Here is a 21,581-nt window from a genome sequence, read left to right as displayed (position 1 = left end):
TGAAGAGGAGCATGGATTAGGGAGGGATAGGGAAGTCAGGGACTCTGGCCAGTTCTACCTTTTCTCCATCTCCCATCAGTCTTTGCTCTTTGCTTGCTTGGCTCTAATTGGAACTGCAGGTGGGCTCTCTTACTGCTAACTCTCCTCATCTAGGATTTCAAGTGCCAAGCTGAGATTTCCAATCGGAATGCAGTAAGGGGAGCACACCCATGACCCCAGCACACTACAACCTGGGTTCCGTCTAACCAACAGAGATGCTCTGGTGAAGGGCATAGACCCTCCCTCCCTTTCCTGACTGAACTAACACCTGCTTCCATCTGGATCCCTCCTCCCAGAGACAGCCTAGGCCCTTTTCTACCAGAGCCCAGGAATCAGGAAGCCCAGCTCTACTCAGTGTACCACCTTCGAAAAGTCCTCTCTCCTCTTGGGGGCGTCACTCCTCCAGCCAACCTCCATGCCATGACTGGCCTGAAGATCTAAGCCTATGGCTACTGTGAAAGTGAGAGTAGGGGATTCATCATGACCACAGCACAGGAGGAGCCCAATGGATTCTGGGGTGCAACAAGGTCCAGCCTTCAAGGCCCACCACTGACTATAATTTGAAGCCAAGGAGGGAAGAGGCAAAGTTCTTGATGAAGATTAGGAGAAATTTGAGAGATTAGAGATCTGAACACATCCCATTGTCAAGGAAATCCTGCCAGTCTGTTGCCTTGCCTAGCAAGTTGGTCAGAGTGCCGCTAGGTGATCCTGCTGTGGATAGAGTACCACTGGACCTGGGGTCAGGAAGACTCATTTACCTGAGTTCAAATCCAGTCTCAGTCACTTCCTAGCTGGGTGACCCTGGGGAAGTCATTTCACTCTGTTTGTCTCAGTTTACTCATCTGTAAAATGAGCTGGAAAAGGAAATGGCAAACTACTCCAGTATCTCAGAAAACCCCAAATGGGGTCAGGGAGTCAGAGATGACTGAAACAACTGAACAAATATACACGGTTATTCTCTAACATCTATCCTCAATATTCCCATCACAGTTTCTGGGTGATTTGGTACAGGGCAGCTCCTGGCTCTCCTAAACAAGTGGGATGGGGGAGGGGGAATGGCGAGGATAAACTAACACATAGCCTGGAGTAAAGAGCTGAGATTTGGGAATTTATTTGGGTACAGTCACAGTGCTGAGGACGCACTGGCAGTTGAATGTCAGGGTGCTCTAAGACTGGAACTCTTCTATTTTCCATGGCTCACGTAGGTTGGGAGATCCTCTGGTCTCCGAAATTCATCCATATGGACGCAAAGGAATGTACGAATTTACTGCTACTCTTCCTCTATCTAGTTCACAAACAGCTGAAGGAAGCACATAGGAACAAGGGCCTGACTTCCTGATCTCATCCCCACTCTGAGGCGAGATAAATTGAATAGCAGCAAACAGTTTGTTCATCTTGGGTACAGAAGAGGCCCCCACAAAAGCCTGAGGAACTCCCCAGATCTCCTGTAGGTTCCCATCTAGAGCCCTAGATGGGAGCTCTTCAGAGAGGCACACAGAGATGGACAGACAAGGATGGAACAGACAGGGACACAGAAACACGTGGATAGACCTGGACACAGAGGTATGGATGGACAGATGGGGACACAGACAGACGGGATGAACTCACACAGAGAAAAGTAGGGAAGTGGAACATATTAAACACCCAAGGGATCTTCAATCTGATAAACTTATTAATCCACTACTGTGTGCATGGGAGTGTACTGTGCGTGAAAAAAAAAAAACAGGCTGACACAGGTCTTGCTTTGAACTGGAGGGGGCCACTATGACCTAAGTGTGCTAGGAAGGTCAGACTTTGACATTTACACCTCTGGCAAGAAAGAGCAGAACACGATCCTGGGAAGAAGAGTGCACACATTTGGCTTGGAGAGGAACAGCATAAGAGGCTGAATAGGCCAGTGGGAAGCAGCTTGCAAAGGCCTCCAATGCAGGAATCAGTAGGTTTATTTGGCTTGGTCAGCAGTGGGGAACGGGCTAGTTTCTCGAAGGCCGAGAAGGCGCCTTTTTCAGCTTGTAGCATAGGTGAGGGTCTGGGCACATGTTACCTAGGGTGCAATCTCTCACATGACAATGGGGAGCTATGTGGTCCTGCAGTGGATAGAATGTCACTAGGCCTGGAGTCAGGAAGACATCTTCCAGAGTTCAAATCTGGTTGTAACCCTGGGCAAGTCATTTTGTCATTTGCCTCAGTTTCCTTATCTGTACAATGAGCTGGAGAAGGAAATAGCAAATTACTCCAGGATCTTTGCCAAGAAAACCCCAGATGGGGTCATGAAGGATGCTACTGAAATGACTGAACAACTCCCAACAGAAGAGAGGCCCACACATGTATGAATGCCATGAAACAGGTGGTAACATTGCTCTTTGCAAAGCTCAGCCTGCCATCATCATAAACCCCTTCTGAGCACTGAAGCAAAGGCACCCAGCCCCCCTCATCACTTCCTTGGCTTCCACGTCCAGGTCTCCTTAATGTACTGGTTACCTCCAACTTAGCCTGTTTGTACGTTGTTTTGTATGTTGTCTCCTCCACTAAACTGTAAGCCCCTTGCACTTGGCACAGTGTCTGGAATATAGTAGGCGCTTAATGTGTACTGGCTTGAGGGATAATCATTATAATCAGGTGACTAGGCACCAACCTCTGGGAGGGAGTCTGAGGAAGAGACTGAAACCTCCAACTGCCTCTCAGACTTCCTCTCAAAAGCAGAGGGACTGGAGAACTGGAGGTGGCCTTATGTGACAGGGGAGGCAGTGAAGAGCCAGGGGCCCTCACTCTAAGGCAGGGCTAACACACTTGTTCTGGGGAAGGTTTTCAGAACTCTTTGAGCTGGGGTGGGAAAAAAAGATTGATTATATTGTTCTTGTCATTCCCTTCTAATAAAGTTAGCATTTCCTTCCATTTGAAAAAACCAACCATGTTCCAGAGTAGGAATGTGTGTGGAGGCTAGGAGACCCCCTGCCCCTAAATAGCTGAACTCAGTTTAGCTCTTTCACTGTGAAGCCTTACAATCTGGAGGGGCCCTTTACTATTTCAGGACAGCTAGAGGGCCTCTGGACCCTTTCAGACAGAGAAGAAAGCCACTTGGCTTCCTGGACTCCACACCAACTGGGCCTGCAGAGCACACTGCTTTGGAAAAATAAGGTAAGCAGGATTCACCCCAAGCTGAGGGTCCTCCGGCCAACTTTTGTGGAATTGAGGTCGACATCTGGCTCCTTCTTCCTGCTGTTGGATGGAGAGTCATCCCAGCCCTTCTTGGGGCCTGTTTAAAACGAGAGGTTGGGACTCAGGGACTTCTGAGTAATCAAGGAATCTAGGGACTGAGAGCCTCTCACATTAATAAGCAGCGGTGCTGCCTGCCCTGCCTCTGCTTGGGAATCTTTCACTTAAAAAAACAAACAAACCCAACCAATTCGGATTTGCTCGTGCAGAGACTGCAGATGCTCCAGGGAGACCAAATAACTGCTTTCCAGAGGCTCTCGATATGGGAGAGGGCCAAAGTGGGTACAATGGGATAGGGCTGACGGGAGTTCAAGGGATAAAGGACTCAGTCTCCTATTCCGGTTCACAAATGGAATGGGAAGCACTTGATGTTCAATGGCTGCCTGAATGCCAACAAGGTGGGAATGCTGGAGTTGGTCCCAAATGACCATAGTCTAAGTCTGGGACCTGGTCCCTGTGCTCATGGCCCAAGTGTACCCCCCAAACGAGCATGTGGAAGAGGAAGAAAAAGAGAACACTTCCAAGTGCCAGTCATGCTTTCAGTCACCATCCCAACTATCGAAGAAAGGGCCGGATAGAGACAAACTCACTGCCAAAAGCCTCTGCTGGAGGTTTAGTAAGAAATAGAGCAAACAGAGACCATCCCCACCCACTGCAGATGCCACACACGTGGGTACTGGGCATGCATGTGTGTGGATGCCCATGTGTCTGTGCCTGTGGGCCCACTATTTCTTTTACACAGCACACAGTCTCTGGAATCTGGAACCATCCAGGGTTTTTGCAATTATCATTGTTGGCCCCCCTCCCCCACCCCCCATGGCCATCTAAGAGAACCAGGCCAGAGAGAGATAAAAGGCCAAGCCCATGAAGGCCATGCAGGCATTCCACACAATGGGCAGGAAGACCAGCAGGCCGAGCACACACAGAGATTGGCTGAAAGCCCTTTGCAGCTGGCTGGGGAATTCCCAGAGGCCCCCCCCTTGGCCAATGCCAGAAGGCTTCTTCTCTGGGATGCTATTGGGTAAGAGATTGCTTTCTTCCTGGAAGCAAGAAGAGGGCCCTTGAGCCTTGATGGCACTGACGTGACCACATTCTTTCTCTGTAGTCAGCTTTTCAGGAGCTGCCCAGGAATGGGGCCATGAACAGCCAGCCCCCCCGATTTCCTCTTCTTCTGGGTCCTGATTGAGCCCATCCTTTACCAAAATGAAGCCTGGGTGCTGTCCTGCCAGCCACATGCCAGTGACAATGCCAGGAGGGGATTCCTTCAGTGTGTCTCCTTCTGCAGACTCTTCCTCCTCCTCCTCCTCTGCACCTGAAGACGCCCCCTGTTCCTCACCATCACCACCACAAGTGTCTTCAAGGAGCTCCAGCATGCCATGCACACTCTGCATTGCATAGTGCATGGTGATCTCCTCTGCCAGAGAGCTGTTCAAGGCTCTCTCAGGCCCCATCCACTTCAGGAAAAGATCGTGATCAGGGCCAGCTGTCGGCCCCTCTGCCGAATCCCCATCAGCCACGTCTGCAGCCCTCAAGCGGCTCAGGTGGGCGAGGTAGAGTTGCTCTAACTCCAGGTCCACACCATCCTCAGTCTGGGCCTCATCGGACCTACATGAGTCTGGACACTCACCATGGGGGCTCTCCCCCACGGGACCCAACAAGGGCACCCCCAGGGCTCCTCCCTGACCTGGCGCCAAGCTCAGCACAGAAGGGGGGATTTCGATGCTGGGGGACGTCTCTGGCAGGTATTCTGTGACATCTGAGACCTAGGGTCACAGAAGGTGAGGAGGAGACAAGAGGGAAGGGGGTTAACGGAGGAGGAACAGAAAGAAGAAAGAACAAATGGAAAAGAAACTTGGACGAGTGCTACCCAAAATGCCCCACTCCCTGCTAAGGTGCTAAGCTCTAGTGCCCCCCAAGAACGTCACTAAGCAAACATTTAGTAACCAACTCCCCTGGGCCAAAGAAGGTCCAGAGGCAAGTTTCAGGGATCTTTGACCTCACAGGCCTTCAGAATCCTCCTCAGGAAAGATGACAATGCCATGGCCTTGCAAGGTTGGTCAAGGACCTGCACTGTGCCCCCCAAAACATGAGGTCTTATTAAATGGCACAAAGCAGCATATGATGGGAAAGACCAAGCACCCTGAAAAAACTGAAGACACAGAGAGAGGGGGAGAGAATGAGAGATAGAGAGATAGACGAAGAGGAGGAGAGGGAGAGAGCAAGAGACAGGGAGAGACATTCACACAGAAAGACAGAGAGACGGAAATGCAGAGAGGGGAGGGAGAGCAAAAGAGAAATGGGGGGATGGAGGGGGAGGGAGATAGCAAGAGACAAAGAGACAGAGACACAGAGAGAGGGAGGGGGAAGGGGGAGAGAGGAAAGAGACAGACATAGAGAGAAAGAGACAGAAAGAGAAGGGAGGGAAGGAAGGGGAGGGAGAGAGAGGGAAAGGGAGGGGGAGAGGGAGAGACAGAGAAAGGGTGAGAGGGGGAGAGGGAGAGAGGGAGAGAGACAGGGAGGGAGAGAAAGAGAAAAAGCAGCAGCAAAAGAAGCAGAAGGAAAAGCAGGAGGAGGGGGAAGGGGAGAGGAGGAGAATCAACAGAAAAGAGGCATTCCCAACCACTGAGGCAGAGCTGCCAGAGAGAGAAAGGAAAGATGAGGCTGCCTTGATGAACTGTGGAGAGCCTCAAAGGGCATTGCATTTGTCTTCTTGGCAACAGGAAACTGTTGAAGGTTTGGGGTAGACCATTTAAAGGCCCTGTGAGACAGGCTGGCTGAGACAAGTTCCCTTTCCTCTCTGGGCCCGCTGACTAAATGGAGACATCTTGTCTACTTCAGATTTAATGGATATGAATTCTCTGTCCCTCCCTGTGGCTGATGGGAATGCCCCACCTCAGAAAGGAGTGCCTGCCCATGGTTTCTGCTTTAGAAAGTTTGAGCCAAATCACCCTAATAAGAATGGCAAAGTGCCCAACAGGGGAGCCAAGAGACCTTCTGTGACATGAGGCAAATCATTTGACTTCTCTAAACCTCAGTTTCTTCATCTGTAAAATGGGAGTAATTATTCTTGTACTTCCTATTTTATAGTTGTTGTAACTGTGCAAATGATAATTAACCACAGAAATAGGAGTTGCCCTTTTCACCTACTTTTATTTACAAGGGGCTTGAGTGTAAATAAATTCTGCCCAGTGAGATTCTGGGTCCATTGAAAATTGAAATGAATATGAATTTGTGATCACAAAAGTGTAAAGTTCCCATCTCCTTGCTAACAACTCAGCAGTTTCTCATGTAAACATGGCTACAGTATCCGGTCACTGAAATTGTCATTTCTGAAGGTCACTGTGAGCAAAGCCCCTCTGTAAGCATGAGGAGGGCTGTGACCTACATGGAGGCTAGGGAACCTGTTTCCAGAAGTAATAATGGAGGGGCCCTTGGATGTCAACTCTCAGAAGCATAAGGAATGAGCAGAAGCAGAGGCACACAAGATATGGAAGGGTGGCAGCAGTACCATTAACAGAAGAGATTGTTCTGGAAAGGATCAAAGACCGGCACCAACTCCAATTGTCAGGCTAAGAAATCTGGACTTTAGGAGAGGTCAGGAAGGATGAGGATTGAGAGAAAGCTAATTGCTCCATCACGGTCCCTTTGCAATACTAATACCTGAAGACACACTGACAATGGCTCTGGGTGTTTGCTGTTTTTGATCTCTAGCTTTGAACCAAGAGTTAGAGATTCAGAGGATGAGAGGCCTCAGGTTAAGAAGAGAAGAAGGAAAGAGGAAGCAAGGACACCCATCCTGGAATTTAGCCATACAAGAGAGGAGAGATATGGGACAAGACCTAGTAGGGATGGAGGGATCAAGTGAAGTTTTTTTTGAGGATTGGGGAGACACAGGCATGTTTGTGGGCAGCAGGGGAGAGACTGAAGATAAATGAAAAAGTGGGGATGGAAGAGGGGGTAATCTTCTGGAGAAGTTAGGATGGGACCAAGGATGCATGTGAGGGGGTCAGCTGGGCAAGGAGAAGGGTCACCTCTTCATGGGAGACAGGTGAAGGAAGACATCTGAGTGATGAGAGATGAGGAAGAGGGGAAAAAGAAGGGACTCAAAGCAAAAAATGGCTTCAATATTTTCCAGTGAAATGAGGCAGTTGGGGGAGGCAGAAGAGCCATGGGAGATTTTAAGAAGGATTTAAAGCTTTGGAAGAGCCTTTGTGGAGAGTGGGAGAGGGAGGTGATGAGGGAGGTGTGAGAGGATTGCCTTGCTGCAGTGAGGGCCAAGTTGAAATTATGTAACATAAAAAAAAAAGTTTTGTGAATTTCTCAGCAGCACATGAGTAGGACTGACCTGGTGGGGCAAGATCAGTGATCCAATAAGGGAGCAGTGTAGAATTGGGTTGGTTCATCAAAGGTTCAAGATAAGGAAAAAAGGAAGAAAGCATAACCAGTGAAGGTTACAGGAAGGTCTGGGAGAGGGTTGAAAGCACCAGTGAGCAAAGTGAGGAAAAAGAACAGGATGAGGGGTTGGAAGGAAAGATGGAATGATAAATGGTTTTGAGCAGATAAAAACATGTCAGAATTCTTGATCATGGAAGTGAAACACTTGTGGGTGACAGAAGGATAAAGGGTATGACCATCTTTAAGTGTGCATGAGGTGAGGTGAAAGAGGAGGTCACAGGATGAACCTCCAAGAAAGATAGTGGGACAGGGAGAACTCCGTCTGTCCCCAAGCATCAATTAAGCACCTACTATGTTCTAAGCACTGGGGATACAAAGAAAAACCAAAGACAGGCTTAGTCCTTTCTAGGTCTTTAGTTCTTCTGAATCTCAAACTCTTGGTTCGAAGCTAGATCAAAATCGGCAAAGACCCAGAGCCACTGTCCGTGTGTCTCCAGGTCACTGGTTCTACGTGTGGGGCCCTAAGTCTCCTGACATGTGTCTAGGTCTAAGCTGCTACAACTGAAGGTCAAGAGTAGAAACCAGTGTGGAGCTGGTTGATGGCTGACCATAAGGCACAGAACTGAAGGGTGAAGGGCAGACCAAGAACAGAATGAGATAAAATGATGATCAGATGAGGGAACTTTGAGAGCTCCTGAACATGGCATAGCTGAGGTGCAGAAGAGACCTAAGGATCACAGCAAGTATGTGAGGTATGCTGAAATCCCCTAGTAAAGGGCAGGAACTGAGCTGGAAAGGAAGGCTGTGAGTCACCAGAGTTGGAGAAGAGGCTGCAGAGGGAGAGACTCAGGAGCAGCGATGGAGAGTACCCTTTGCAGTGCCAGTCTGTCCAAGGTATTGGTATTTAAGAGGCAGACTGAGGAGGAACTCAGAAGAGAGAATGTACACCCTAGTATTATAAAGTATGGCCAGGGATGTAACAGCCAGAGGGTGTCACAGTGCACTGAGCCTGTAGTCACTGTTTAACCTGAGTTAAAATCTGCCCTCAGACACTGTGAGACTTTCACCTTTGTCTGCCTCGGTTTCCCAAACTGTAAAATGGGGGTTTTGACCAAAACTGTTCATTCTATGAGAAACCCACAGGGGACAGGAAGGACACAGCTGCCTCTACCAGCTCCGTTTGGACAAAATCTCCCTCTCCCACCACCCCACCAAAGGGCTACCTGCCTGACTTGGTTTCTAACACCCTTCCCCACCTTCAAGCCCAACCAGACAAACTGTCAAACCCCTAACTGCCAAAGTTGTGGGCATTAAAGAGGTGATATATGTAAAGTGCTTAGCATAGTGCTTGGTACATAGTAGGCTCTTTATAAATACTAGCCATTAATTATTATAATTATTTAGCATCAGCCAAGAGGAGCAAGGTCTCAGCAAGTGACAGATGGAAGAAGCATAAGAGGAAAAGGCTTCAAATTCACAATGGGCTCTACTCTTAAACTCACAGAATCACGAACATTCAGAATGGCAGACACTTGGTCTCTACAACAACCCTGATTGGCAGCAGAGAAGGGCTGAGACGAGGAAGCCCCTGCTTCCAATGGCAGCCCATTCCATCCTAGGCCAAGTGTGACAGGGGAGACATTCTTCCTCATGCTGTGCCAACCACTCTTTAGACCCTCAGTCTAAACTATTGTGAGAGCTGAAGACAGAGCATCCTTGGGGGAAACCAGCTCCCTGGGGTGACATTAAATTCCTGGGCATCCTCAAAGGTTGCCAACATCAGGCACATATCCATAGGGGTCCATGTGTGTATTTGGCTAATACCATGGAGATCCACTGTCTCTTACCTGTATTATCTGTGGCCCTGGTTGGAGTGGCAGAGGGGTTACTAATATGCTCCCTGACTCCCTGTCCCCGTCATCAGGGCATTCTGAAAGAGTGAGAAAAGGCAGGGAGGAGAAGTCATGCTGCATTTCTGTGACTTCAAGTCAACAGATTCTTTTCAAAACTGGTCATTCTATGAGAAACCCGTAGGGGATGGGGAAGACACAGCTGCCTCTGCCAGCTCCATTTGGAGAGAAAATCTCCCCCTCCCACCGCCCCACCTATCTTGGTTTCCAACACCCTTCCCCACCTTCAAGCCCAACCAGACAAACTGTCATTTACCCACAGAACTCAAGGTGTCTTGGAAATAACTTGCCTTGGCCTCAAATGCCAGCATTCACTGTCTATAGACACCTTCAAATCAGGAAGCATTAGTGGAAAACTTTTTGGTCCAGGCCCTCCTCCCTCCCCAAGTGGCTTTATGAGACATGCTGCTGCACCCAGACTTACCAGGTTTTAACAGGTCTTTTCATAGTAAATAGTCCATTTGACTCCCAAATTGGGGGTGGGGGTCCCAATCCATAACCAGGGGATTTCTGAGATTGCAGGTGAATTTGTGTAAAACTCAAAAGATGAGGGGCAGGGCAGCAAAAGAACATGAAAATGTCACCATCAGACTTCCCCATGACTTACCCATTGAAGAGACAGGGTCATCTACGTTCTCTCTTCTGAGTTCCTCCTCAGTCTGCCTGTGGGAGGTAGAGAGAGGAAAGTGGACACACTCTCCACCTTATAGGTCTCTCTGCCTCGACACTCTTCCCCCTCCACACCATCACCACTGAGATCTGGCCATCCATGTCCCTCAATGGCACTGCCAGGCATTGAAGGCCCTCAGAAATCTGCTGCCTTTGTATTTAGAGTCTCACGTCCCACTGCTCTGTACTCTGCCCCTCAAACACTGCTTCTCTGCAAGACTATCCCTCCCTTTTCTGTTGGAGACCATCTTCTCCAGGAAGCCCTCCTGACATCACTGATTTGCTAAGATAATGTCACCCAGCACTCAGCTTCACTGCTCTCCTGTGTATAGTAGAATCATTTGCATGGCAGATGGTGTGCTCCCTGTACCCAGCTCATTGCAGAAAAGCAGGCTGTCACTTACTAAAGGAAGTTAATGACCAGAAAGAGGGTGAAGACTGTGGCCGCCAGATGGTGCCAGCTCAAAGTCACCAGCCAAGGGATTTTAGCCCCAGAGTATTCCCCCTGCTCATAAGAGGTCACTCAGATCATATACTGTTAGGACGCCTCCCCACCACCACTCTGACAACGTCAGGAGCTTCCTCAGCTACTGGCCCCAAGCCAATTCTGATCTAGGAGAATAGGGAGAACAAAACACAAACAAGCAGCATACTCTGGAGACCACAGTGGAGTCAGGAGGACCCAAGTTCAAATCCAACCTCAAATACTTAGTAACTGAGTTTTACTAATCACTTAACCCCAAATGATTAAAATAAAAAGGGAGGGGCATACACTGAAATATGAAAAGGAAGGTTTCTTTTACCCGGTTTCCCACCACCAAATCTGGGCTCTTGACTGAACAACTTTATTTACAAATTTACTTTTAATAACAAAATCTACTTTTTTTGTCTCCATGATTTATTAAGATGTAGCTGAGGGAAAATGCCACAGAGCAGAAATGTCCCCACACCTCCGCAGAGAAGGGTGACTGGCAAAGTGCCCAGGCTTGGGATCATGATCACTCCAGTCTGGTCTTGGGGCTCCCATTTTAGGATTCACATCCTTGGCCCCCTCTTCATCTTGGAGATCTTCAGTGATCACTACAGGTTTTGCCATCATAGCCCATAGCTCCCACCATCAGAGCGCTGCCAATACTAAAAGCCTCTCCAATCCCAGCAGCAGGGAAAGTAACACTGGAATAGTGGGCCTGAAGTCTCTCTCCAAGCTGTGAATAACAGTCAAGGGGAAAAGGTTAAACAGTGGGTCTCCTGATTTCTTGAACCTTATGCCTAGGTGGTCCTCAAAGGATTTCAAAATTGGAAGGGGTCTCTGGGGCCATCAAGGCCAACTCATCCAACAAAAGAATCTTCACCATAATTCCCAAACCAGGGGCCTTCAAAAAGCCCCTTGTGCCCACTCCTCCTGATTCTGCCTGGTTCCCCTTCCAAACACTTCAGTCCAGTCCCCATGAAACTCCTGAGTCTTCCCTTCTCCAGATTGACAATGGCAATTCCTTCAATGTGGCATGGATTCAAGGCCATCCTGGTTGGCCTCCCCTGGATATTCTCTTTTCAAACTATGCCACCTACTGCTGAATCCAACATTTGAGATGAGTTAGGGCAAGGGCAGAGTCCAAGTTCATGTGAGTGGCTTTGGGCCTTTCCACTAAAAACCCTCAGAACTTTTACTTATTAGATTCAACTCGAGGCTGTAGCCCAGAGGTGTCAAGCACAGGGTCTGCAGTCACTATGTAGATCTACAACACTAAGAGCTTTTAACAGAGATTTAAACAAAATAAATAGCAATACAATAAAACATAAGATAACATTCCATTTGAAAATGAAGTTGATCCATGGCTGGTGAATTTTGAGTCTGACACAGCTGCACGACACTGACAAGGTGCTTCTCGGAGTTGATGCCAAAGTCAGGTATATGAATGTGAAATAGCAGCCTGGGGCCCTACTCGGCTGGGGATCTCCTCCTGCCATGTTAACATAGGGCCATCACCAACCAACTCGACTTTGAGGCTCATCTTCCAGCCTCTTCTGAATCCAGCTGCATGCATTAGCATCTGAGCAGGGGCTCTTCAACTTCTGTCACAGGAGCAAGTGGAAAGATTCAGTCCTATTCCATGTGAAATGTCCAGCAAAATGTCCTCTCTCGGATGGTTCCAAGAGGGCAGAGAGAACTGCATCCTCAGAACTAGAGACAAATTTAAGTCCTGCGAGAACTAGAGCACTAGCCTAGAGATTAAGTACCTGAGTGGCTCCCTGACTCTGCACCAGCTTTTCCCCAGAGATTCTGGCCTCTACCTTGTCAAAGTCCCTAGAAGGAAAAGAAGTATGGAGTGAGAATACATCCAAGCACATGGCAGGTACTGTTTCTTTTGGTGAGATGAAACAGGCAGTGAAAAGAGCCCTGGGAATCAGGGAAGCTGCAGAGGAGAGAAAGAAGAAAATGGTGGGGCTAGGGAGTCCTGTCTTTCTTGGTCTCTAAGACCGAATGCAGATGAATAATAGAAGGCCATCATATCTGGGCCTCTAGCTTTGGCAAAAGAGCTCTTTGGGTAGTTTTAAAGTCTCATATCTAGAAAATATCTTTCATTTTCATTTCATTTTCTCAAACCCCAAATTCAAATGCTAAGAGGTCAAGGTGAAAGACCCTGTGCCTCCAGGACCAAACAGAAAATCCTCTGCTTGGTTTTCTTTAAACCTGCTGCCCTTCCTCCTCCCCTCCCCCCCATTGTTCCAGGATTCTCATATCCAGTGATAATGGCCTCCTGGCTGTTCCTTTATCTATCCCCTGACTCCAGGCATTTGCACCAGCTGTGTCCCATGCTTGCAATGCTCTCCCTCCGTATTTCCTCCTCCTCTCCTCCCTGGCTTCCAACTCCAATCTTCTCTTCTACAGTAAATCGTTTCCCCACCCCGTTGCTGTTAGTGCTTTCCCTCTACTGATTTTTTCTAATTTTGCCTGTTTAGGCCTTCTTTGCACCTGGTTGTCTGCATATTGGCTCCACCATCTGAGTGTGAGCTCCCTGAAGGCAGGGAATGGCTTTGTTCGGTCTAGCACCTAGCAGTTAGGCACTTAAGGAATAATTCTCTGTTTTGTTCTGTACATAGCCCTGGTCTGTAATGTGCTCTTCTACACTGAAGTCCACTCTTCCCTGGAGAATCCAATCCAAACTCCCTGGTCTAGCAAGAGAGACCCTTCACAGACTGGCTCCCACCTACTTTTTCTCCATCCAGATCAAACTTCTCCTGCCTTCTTTCCCGCATGCCTGGAATGTACTCTCTCCTCACAGGCTCCTACAAACCTTAGCTTCCTTCTAAGCTCCGATCCAAGGCTCCTTCCTACATGAAGGCTTCCCGGTTCCCACAGACAGCTTTGGCTCAGTCCTTGTTTCTTTTAGCAGTACCTGGCACATTGTAAGGGTTTCAGAAATGCTTGTTTATTGACTGACTGATTAAACAGCCAGATCACCTTTCTCTCTCCAACCTAGTCTCCTAATTACAGAAATCAAGCTGCTCTCACAGCTGTCTGAAGATCATTTCTAGCAGTCAGGAGGGGAAAACCTGGCAGTCTGGAGATGAGGGGGTGAAGTGAGAATAAACTGTGGTGGCTTATCTGACCCAGCTCCTAGACAGTGGGGACAGACAAAAAAGAGGCAACCACAGAGATTTCACTTGAAAGGGAAAAGAGCCAGATGTGACAATTTCTAAGAGGTGGTGGAAAAAACAACAATGAAAGAGAAGAGAAGCAGCCCACCACACTGAAGGATCCAGTCTCTGCTGTTTCCTCCAAGAGGCTCCTTCAGGCCATCAGGTTAGGTTGCTTTTGAGGTGCTCAGGCAACCCAATCAAAGCAGGTCACAGAAAAAAAGAGAAAATTCAGTAACATTGGGTGGGGGGGGGCAGGTCAAGTCAAGAAGCACTGCCTAACAAGTGTGTGGACAGGGCAGTATTGGGCACATGGCAACCTGAGTGAGGAAACAGTCTGTGCCATTGGAAAGTGGAGTCACATCGATGAAAGCACAGATGTTAAAAAGAAAAAAAAAGAAAAAGGCACTGGCTAAACACCTACTATGTGCCAGACACCAAAGGATAGTAGTTTAGACAGGAAATGGAGAGGTGGCTAAGCCTACAGTAGACACCCTCTCTCTGAGGATGGGGGAGGGAATAAGCATTTCTATAGCACCTACTATGTGCCAGGCATTGTGCCAAGTGGTTTTGAGAAATATTCTCTCATAATTGTAAAATTCTCTAAGATGATAACATTTCATGGGTGGGAGGGAAGGTGAGTGGGCAGACTGTTCTGTGGGTCATGAAAATCACTGAGGAGGAATCTGATGGGAAGCATAGCTGATGGTCCAGCCTGAGTTACTGAGAAGCTACTTTGAGTATTTCTGTTGCCAATTTTTGGCCCTATGAGCTCTGAATGAGCCAAGCTGGTCACTGAATGTTGGATAACCCTTCAGGCAAGTTGGGAAAATCTGAACAAGCTGTGCCCAACAAGGGTTCACCATTGTTCTTCCTCTCCCATCCTGGAGAATTCCATCCTCTTTGTAGTCAATTTACCAACCACAGTTATCATTTGCAAGACATAGGGGGACAATCTTTGTGACCATAGTACAAAGGGCTCCACCCATTTTGTTGTTGTTGAGTCATTTTTCAGTTGTGTTTGACTGTGACCCCATGTGGGGTTTTCTTGGCAGAGATGCTGGAGGGGTTTGCTATTTCCTTCTCCAGATCATTCTACAAGCCTTAGCTTCCTTCCAAACTCCAATCCAAGGCTTCTTCCTACATGAAGGTTTCCCAGTTCCATCATTCTTCATGTATGGGAGGAGGAAGAAACTGAGGCAGATCGTAAAAAGTTCAGGACATGATGTTACCAGAGGTCAGAGGCTGGTTTCAATTTCCAAGTTGGTCCTGAATACAAATTCAGGGCTATTTCTGTTATGACAAGATAAAGAACTCAGCCACACAGAAGGTTTTAGTATTTAGTGATAGGAGGTGGTCACAGAAGTACAGGGCACGCTGACAGCAGAAAGTGCACTGGCCCAGATCAAAGTCAGCACCAAAGTTCTGGGGAAAGCAATAGTAGAAAGAGCCCTTTACATCGGCTATATCAGTCACCCTGCAGCAACCCTGGGAGATCAGTGGAGGGAACAGAGGCTGAGGGCTTCAGTGACTTGTCCAGGGGCTCACAGGTCTTCCTGACCCCCAACCCATCCTTTTAGGAGAGGTTGGCTGCTTGTTAGGAAGTTCCTGAAGTGTCAAAACCAAATGTTTCCATTCCCCCCCCCAAAAAAATGATTACACACACACACACACACACACACACACACACACACACACATTCACTCTCTCTTTCTCTCTCCAGACCCATCATTTCATAGGTGTGGGGAATTCTCTCTTCAGATACAGACTGACTACTCTTTTACATTTCATAGTCTTAAGAATTGCCTGACTGGCTGAAAGTTGCAAAGAAATCTTCTATCCCCAGAGCAGAAAACTGGATGCACCTGGGAGCAACAGATAAAGTTAAGGGGAAGAAAGGATGTCCCTTTTTGCTAATGACCTTTTCTCAATTCTCATTCTTGGTGACTGCTAATGGCCCTTATCCTTCTTCACCAAGGATCCCTCTCTCCTCCTGGCTCAAGCCTTCTCTCTAGATTTCAAGGACACACTTCCCTCTGACTGCTCCTGTTCTGTCTCCTACCATGTTAGTATGTATGATGTATTTGGTAACCCCATTGTTCCCTATCACTGTGGAGGGCAACACCATCCTCTCAAGGCTCCAGACCTCATCCTGGACACCTCACTTTCTCACCACCATATCTGCCTGTTGCCAAGACCTGTCAATTTTACCTTTGCAGTATCCCTCATATACGCCCCCTTGTCTCTTCTGAGCCTGCCCCCCACCCTGGTACATGCTCTGATATTTTCACACATGGACCACAGCAATAGCTGCTGAGAGGTGGGGTCTCTCCCCACTGGAGCCCATCTTTCCTTCAGCCACCAAAGTGATCTTCCTAAATCGAGGGTCTGACCATGTCCCCAGCACCCCCTGCTCAATAAACTCAGTTGGATCCAGCGACCCTGGCCTCCTGGCTATTCCTCAAACAAGAACCTCTGTCTTTAGGCTCCAGGCATTTTTTTCTGGTCCCCCAGTCCTCCAGGCCTGGAATGCTCTGGCTCCAGGCTTCCTTCAAGTCCCAATGAAAACCCCACTTGTATAGGAAGCCTTCCCAGGGCCTTTCCTTTGCAGACCATTTCCTTATCATCCTGAAGAGATGTCTGCACATCACTGTGGGAGATCTCTCCCCTATTCCATTTAGAGCTCCCTGAGGGCAGGGGCTGGCTGTGGCCTTTCCTTTTATCCCCAGACCCTAGCACAGTGCTAGGCATGTGGTAAGTGCCTAATGAATGCTTAGGGACTGACTCAAGGCAGCTGGCCCAGGGGTTTATTTGATAACAGCCTAGGGCTGCTCCAAATTGCAGATCACTACTGCTTGACTAGTGGGTGGGAGAGCAGATGAGAGCTAACACTCAGCCCTATACAGTACACAGATGATGCAAGTGTTCCCTCAAAAGCTCTGAGAATAGAGGAGTCCATGGGACAGCAGGGACAGAGAACCCTTGTGAGGCTGGGTCTAGGGAGAGGCTGAAGGTGAAGCCTGGCTCTGACACTTCTGGGCTTTTCCCATCATCTCCACTTTATAGATATTTGCAGGATTTCCTGGGCAACAGAAGAAATGGAGATTCCTCTCATTGTAATCCTGTGCTCAAACCGAAGCTTCTCTTTCTTGACTCCCATGCCTACAGACATGGGAAGGACAGCCCAACCCTGCCACCTTGGCCCAGGACAATCCATTTCTAATGTCTTTAAGGCCCCAGTTTAGATCCAGCCCACACTCATCTCCTGACCTGGACTACCCAGGTCTACCTAGTGGTCTACCCAGGGCACAGAGGAGAATGGTCTGTAAAAAGCTTCCTACTGCCCAGTGTCACATTCACATCACAAGAAACAGACCTGACCTGACCTGCATCTGAACAAGCATCCCCAGCACAAGGCCACCAATTTCTATTTGGAAACTGCCAGTGCCTGGGGGCTTATTGCCTTCCAAAGCAGCCCATTTCACAGTGGGAGAACTCATCCAACTTTGCTGTTCCCAAGACTGACCCTTGGGGCCTAGAGGAACAAGGCTGAGCCTTCCCCCATCCACAACGGCCACAACAGATTCTTCTCCTCCCCCCCCCCCCCCGCTCCAGGATCCAGCTCTGAGGTGAGTGTCCCTAAAAAACCTTCCCTGCTTCCCCCAACATCTGCATGCACAGCTCATTCCCCTCATCCTAGCCTTAGGTTAGGCCTAGGCCATTTTTTATCTTAAAAGTATTTAGGGGGTCAAGTATATAACCAACAGATTTATTCAATTATTAACAGCGATTAAGTTGTATTTTCCGAGTACTGAGAGTATATAGTTTAGATAAGATTAAGGCCCCCCCCCCCACTTCAAGGAACTCCTAGTGTGGGAGTGGGGGGAGGGGGAGAAGATATGAAGACCTGTACCACACAACATTACATTATAATTAAGTTCACTGGAGCGTTCTAAAACAAAACACTCCCTGAGTCACTGACTTGGGACAGAGGCTTTAAAGGGTGACTAGAAATCCAAGAAATGGAAGAGTACCAGCAAAGCCCCAGCCCACAGGGGTGTGTTCACGTTGGCTGCACACATGTAATAGGGTGATGCCAACAGGTGGAGAGATCTGAGGGTCAGGAAGAAGAGTGTAGCAGCTTTACTGAAGATGCTCAGCCAGGTGGCCCAATGGATAAAGGTGATGAACCAGGAGGCAGGAAGACCTGAGTTCCAATCATGCCTCAGGGCAAGTCCCTGAACCTGTCTGCCTCGGTTTCCCCATTTGTAAAATCACCTCCGAGGGTTGTAAGGCTTGAACAGGATGACACATGTAAAGCACTGATTTTTATTGGACACTGTATCAAACTAAGTCTCCTCTCTCTTTCACTTTTATGGTTATCAAGCAACCAGAATGGAAATGCAGTCCTCAGTCAGGGCTCTCCTGCATGCATGACCTGGGGCTAAGATGACATACCCATGTGGATCTAGGACCAGGAAAGGAACTGAGTTGCTCCACGTTTTTTGCAGAAGGGAAATTAGGGCCTAGCACAGAATCAGATGTGGTTCAGCATGTTAGAGATGAAAGAACCCTTTGAAAGGAGGAGAGGAGATCCAGAAGTCTCACATAGCACATAGCCCAGACCCGGAAATCCAACCCAGATCTCTGCCTCCCAAATCTAGTGCTCAAAGTCGAAAGTGACTCAAACCCAGCTGAATGAAGACTTGCTAATACTCACGAACTTCGGTGATGAACACTGGCCCACGGTCAAGAGGATGGATAACATTAATTTGTAGTTTTCTAAGTCAACATGCAGCCAGCAGTGATCTCTTTGTATTCGAGTTTGATACTGTTGGCCAAGAGCACTGAGAAGGTAACAGAAGCAGCAGGTGTCAGAGGTGAGACCCAAACCCGGGGCTTTCTGTGTCTATCTGCCTGTGTCATGTTAGGAAAGAATGAGTGTCCAATTGCAGGACAGTGAGCTGTGTGGGTTTAGCTGAAGCATGAAGCCTCAATTCTCAAATATAACATCACCCACTGATCATGATGGTGCTCACTTGTCAAGTCCTCCCGAGCTGGACTGGGCATGGTCTTGTCCAAGAATGAGCCTAAATCCCAGAGCTGGCTTCTCCCAGAAGCCTCAGTGCTGGAATTAGCTATGATGACAGAAAAAGTTGGAGAACATTGAATGTGCAGAGGCTCATTCACCAAGGCTAGTTTTCTCTGCCAGTACTGGGCACAAGAGTCACTTCTCACCTAACCCACAGGTAGGGAACCTGTGACTTCAAGGCCACACGTGGCCCTCTAGGTCCTCAAGTGCTGCCCTCTGACTGAATCCAAACTTCACAGGAAAAATCTCCTTAATGAAAGTATTTGTTCTGCAAAACTTGGACTCAGGCTCCCTACCCTGAGTCTAATCCAACTCCTTCACTTTACAGAGGAGGAAGAGACTGCAGGAGACCCAGGGAGGTCCAGCAGGCGTCTGAGGCAGAGCATGAACCCAGGTCCTCCAATGCCTGAGTTGTTTCTTTCAGGTGACACTAACACTGCTCAGTCTAACATGTTGTCACAGTCCCCCCAAAACAGTTCTGCTCAAACAGTTGGGTCAAAAGTCCAGGCAGCAACTGGACTTTTAAGATGCTTAAAACTTAAAGCAGCAATTTTAAGTTAAGGCAGCAACTCCAACTACCACAGTAACAATAATTTATATTTATATTTAGATAGTGTTTTGAAGCTTGCTCATGCTTCACAAATATGTCATTTGAGTCTTGCCAGCCTCGGAAGCAAGTGCAATTATCATCATCCTCATGTCACAGATGAGGAAACTGAGGCACAGAAGGGTTAAGAGACTTGCTAAGGCGGGAGGGGGGGGGGGCGACCCGGGCGATCCCGGACGGCGAGTAAGTGCCTGAGGCCAGATTTGAACTCAGGTCCAGTGTATAGCCACTGTGCTACCTAGCTGCCTGACCCTTACTTTGAGCTTCATCCCTTTTAATTGGGGGGAGGGGCACCGGGCCAATGGGCAATGGCTGCCTTAGACTCCTTAGTGGGTTCCCCAGAGCTCAGCCTGAGGCCAGCTCCAGTATGGGAGGGGAGGGGCAGAAGCTGGAGTGCGAGTTACCTGTGTCTGACAGGTTTCATACAGCTCTTCAGCTGTTTCGTCTCCACCTCCCAAAGGAGGTGCTTCGCTGTTGGGGATGGCCCGGGTGGCACCGGGAGGCCCAGCCCCTTGGCCCGGGCTGCCGAGGTCTCCTTCAGCACCACCGTATAGTTCTTGCCCTGGTTGTTGGCCCAGTAGGTGGCCTCGGGCGTCTGGTAGCGCACCACGAAGTCGATGCGAGCACCGTCCTGGACCTGGGCGCCCACGCTGGCGGGCTCGAAGGGCAGCTGGAAGGCGAAGCGGTCCGTCTGCCCTCCATCCTCGGGGGAGCTGCTCCCACCCGGCACGTAGTGGGCCGGATGGTCGCGAAAGGTGACCCAGCCGTCGTGGGTGGCACGCACGTGCACCGCCTTGTGGTAGGACAGGTTGAGGACTCGGATGAGGCCGCGCAACACCGGCGCTCGGCCCGGGGCCCCGGGGTCCTCAGGGGGAAGCAAGTCCTCCAGCTCCACCATGGAGCCGCGCAGGCGCTCCAGCCGGCCCGGGGCCGGGGGCAGCACGAAGCCGGGCAGCAGATAGAAGGGGGGCCCAGGGCCGGCTCCAGGGGGGCTCCTGCTCAGGCCCAGCTCGGCCGGGGACTCGTCGTCGTCGTCGTCGTCGTCTTCGTCGTCGGTGGGCCCTCCCCCGAGCCCGGCGCAACCCCAGGGCTGGTAGCGCCTCAGCTGGGCCAGGGGCAGCCCCAGGGCCTCGTCAGCGAAGAGAACACGCCGGGGCCCTCCCGAGGGGCGCCGCAGCTGCCCCGGCCCCGGCTCCTCCTCCGGCCCGGAGGCCGCCCCGTGCGTGGGCCCGCCCAGCTCCTCGGAGGCGGCTACAGCGGGAGGCGGCGGCCCGACCTCCAGAGGCACCCCGGCCAGGCTCGGGGGCTCTCCCCGCGGGGTCGCTCGGGCCATGACTTAGGCGGGGCCGGACGGCCCGAAGCCACAGAGCCCAGCTCGGACCCTGGACGAGGCGGAGCCGGAGCCCGAGGCTGCCGGGCGGCGAGGGGGATGGGGGGAGAGGCGCGGGGGGAGGGGAAGAAAGTGCAGGCTAGAGCTAGACGCGGCCAATGGCAGGCAACTGAGGGCGGGCGATTAAGGGCAGCGGCCAATGAGAGACGGCGAGCTCGAAGTGGGGGGAGTGGGGTCGGAAGGTGGTGGCGGCGTGGGGCGCGCGGGGGCTGACGGGACAGGGCACGTGGCCAATGGCAGAAAGCAGCGCGAGGAGAAGGGCCAAGGGAGGGGGCTGCACCTGGAGAGAAAGGAGAGGAAAAGACAGGGAGGGGAAGGGGGAGGAGTCGGGGCCGTCCCGCCCCGCCCCCCCCAGGCTCAGACGCCTGCGCGGGCCGAGCTGAAGGGCACGTGCAGCGGGAGATAGGGGGCGGCCTCGTCTTTTCTTCTTTTCCTTCCCCTCGTTTCCCTCCCGTCTCCCTCTGCTTCGTTCTTCTAGACCTGGGAAGGGTTCCTACCTCCCCCACAGGAGACCCCCAGAGCTCTGGCCTTGGAGATTGGCCCATGTGGCCGCCCCTTCTGGTGTGTGCTGGCCAAGAGAGGCATCTGGAGAAGGGAGTCGGGACATTGATAGAGCTACTGTGA

The 21,581-nt window shown here is 50.0% G+C and overlaps 1 protein-coding gene across 1 annotated transcript; it reads right to left on the bottom strand.

The window, feature by feature from the left end:
- Nucleotides 1–1,126: 1,126 nt before the first annotated feature.
- Nucleotides 1,127–20,992, bottom strand: PPP1R3F (protein phosphatase 1 regulatory subunit 3F). The gene is made up of 4 exons (XM_069108228.1): nt 19,972–20,992; nt 10,168–10,223; nt 9,498–9,580; nt 1,127–5,018 (listed from the first exon to the last, which is right to left on the bottom strand). The coding sequence occupies exons 1-4, from the start codon at nt 20,898–20,900 to the stop codon at nt 4,080–4,082; spliced, it is 2,007 nt and encodes a 668-aa protein (XP_068964329.1). The 5' UTR covers nt 20,901–20,992; the 3' UTR covers nt 1,127–4,079.
- Nucleotides 20,993–21,581: the final 589 nt, after the last annotated feature.

The sequence above is a fragment of the Petaurus breviceps genome, unplaced genomic scaffold, assembly GCF_028583685.1.
Source record: "Petaurus breviceps papuanus isolate PSGF00001 unplaced genomic scaffold, PetGlider_PUasm1.0 90333, whole genome shotgun sequence".
NCBI classification, from domain to species: Eukaryota; Metazoa; Chordata; class Mammalia; order Diprotodontia; family Petauridae; genus Petaurus; species Petaurus breviceps.
Note: the sequence above shows the minus strand (reverse complement) of the source record. Positions and strands in the feature narration are given on the sequence as shown.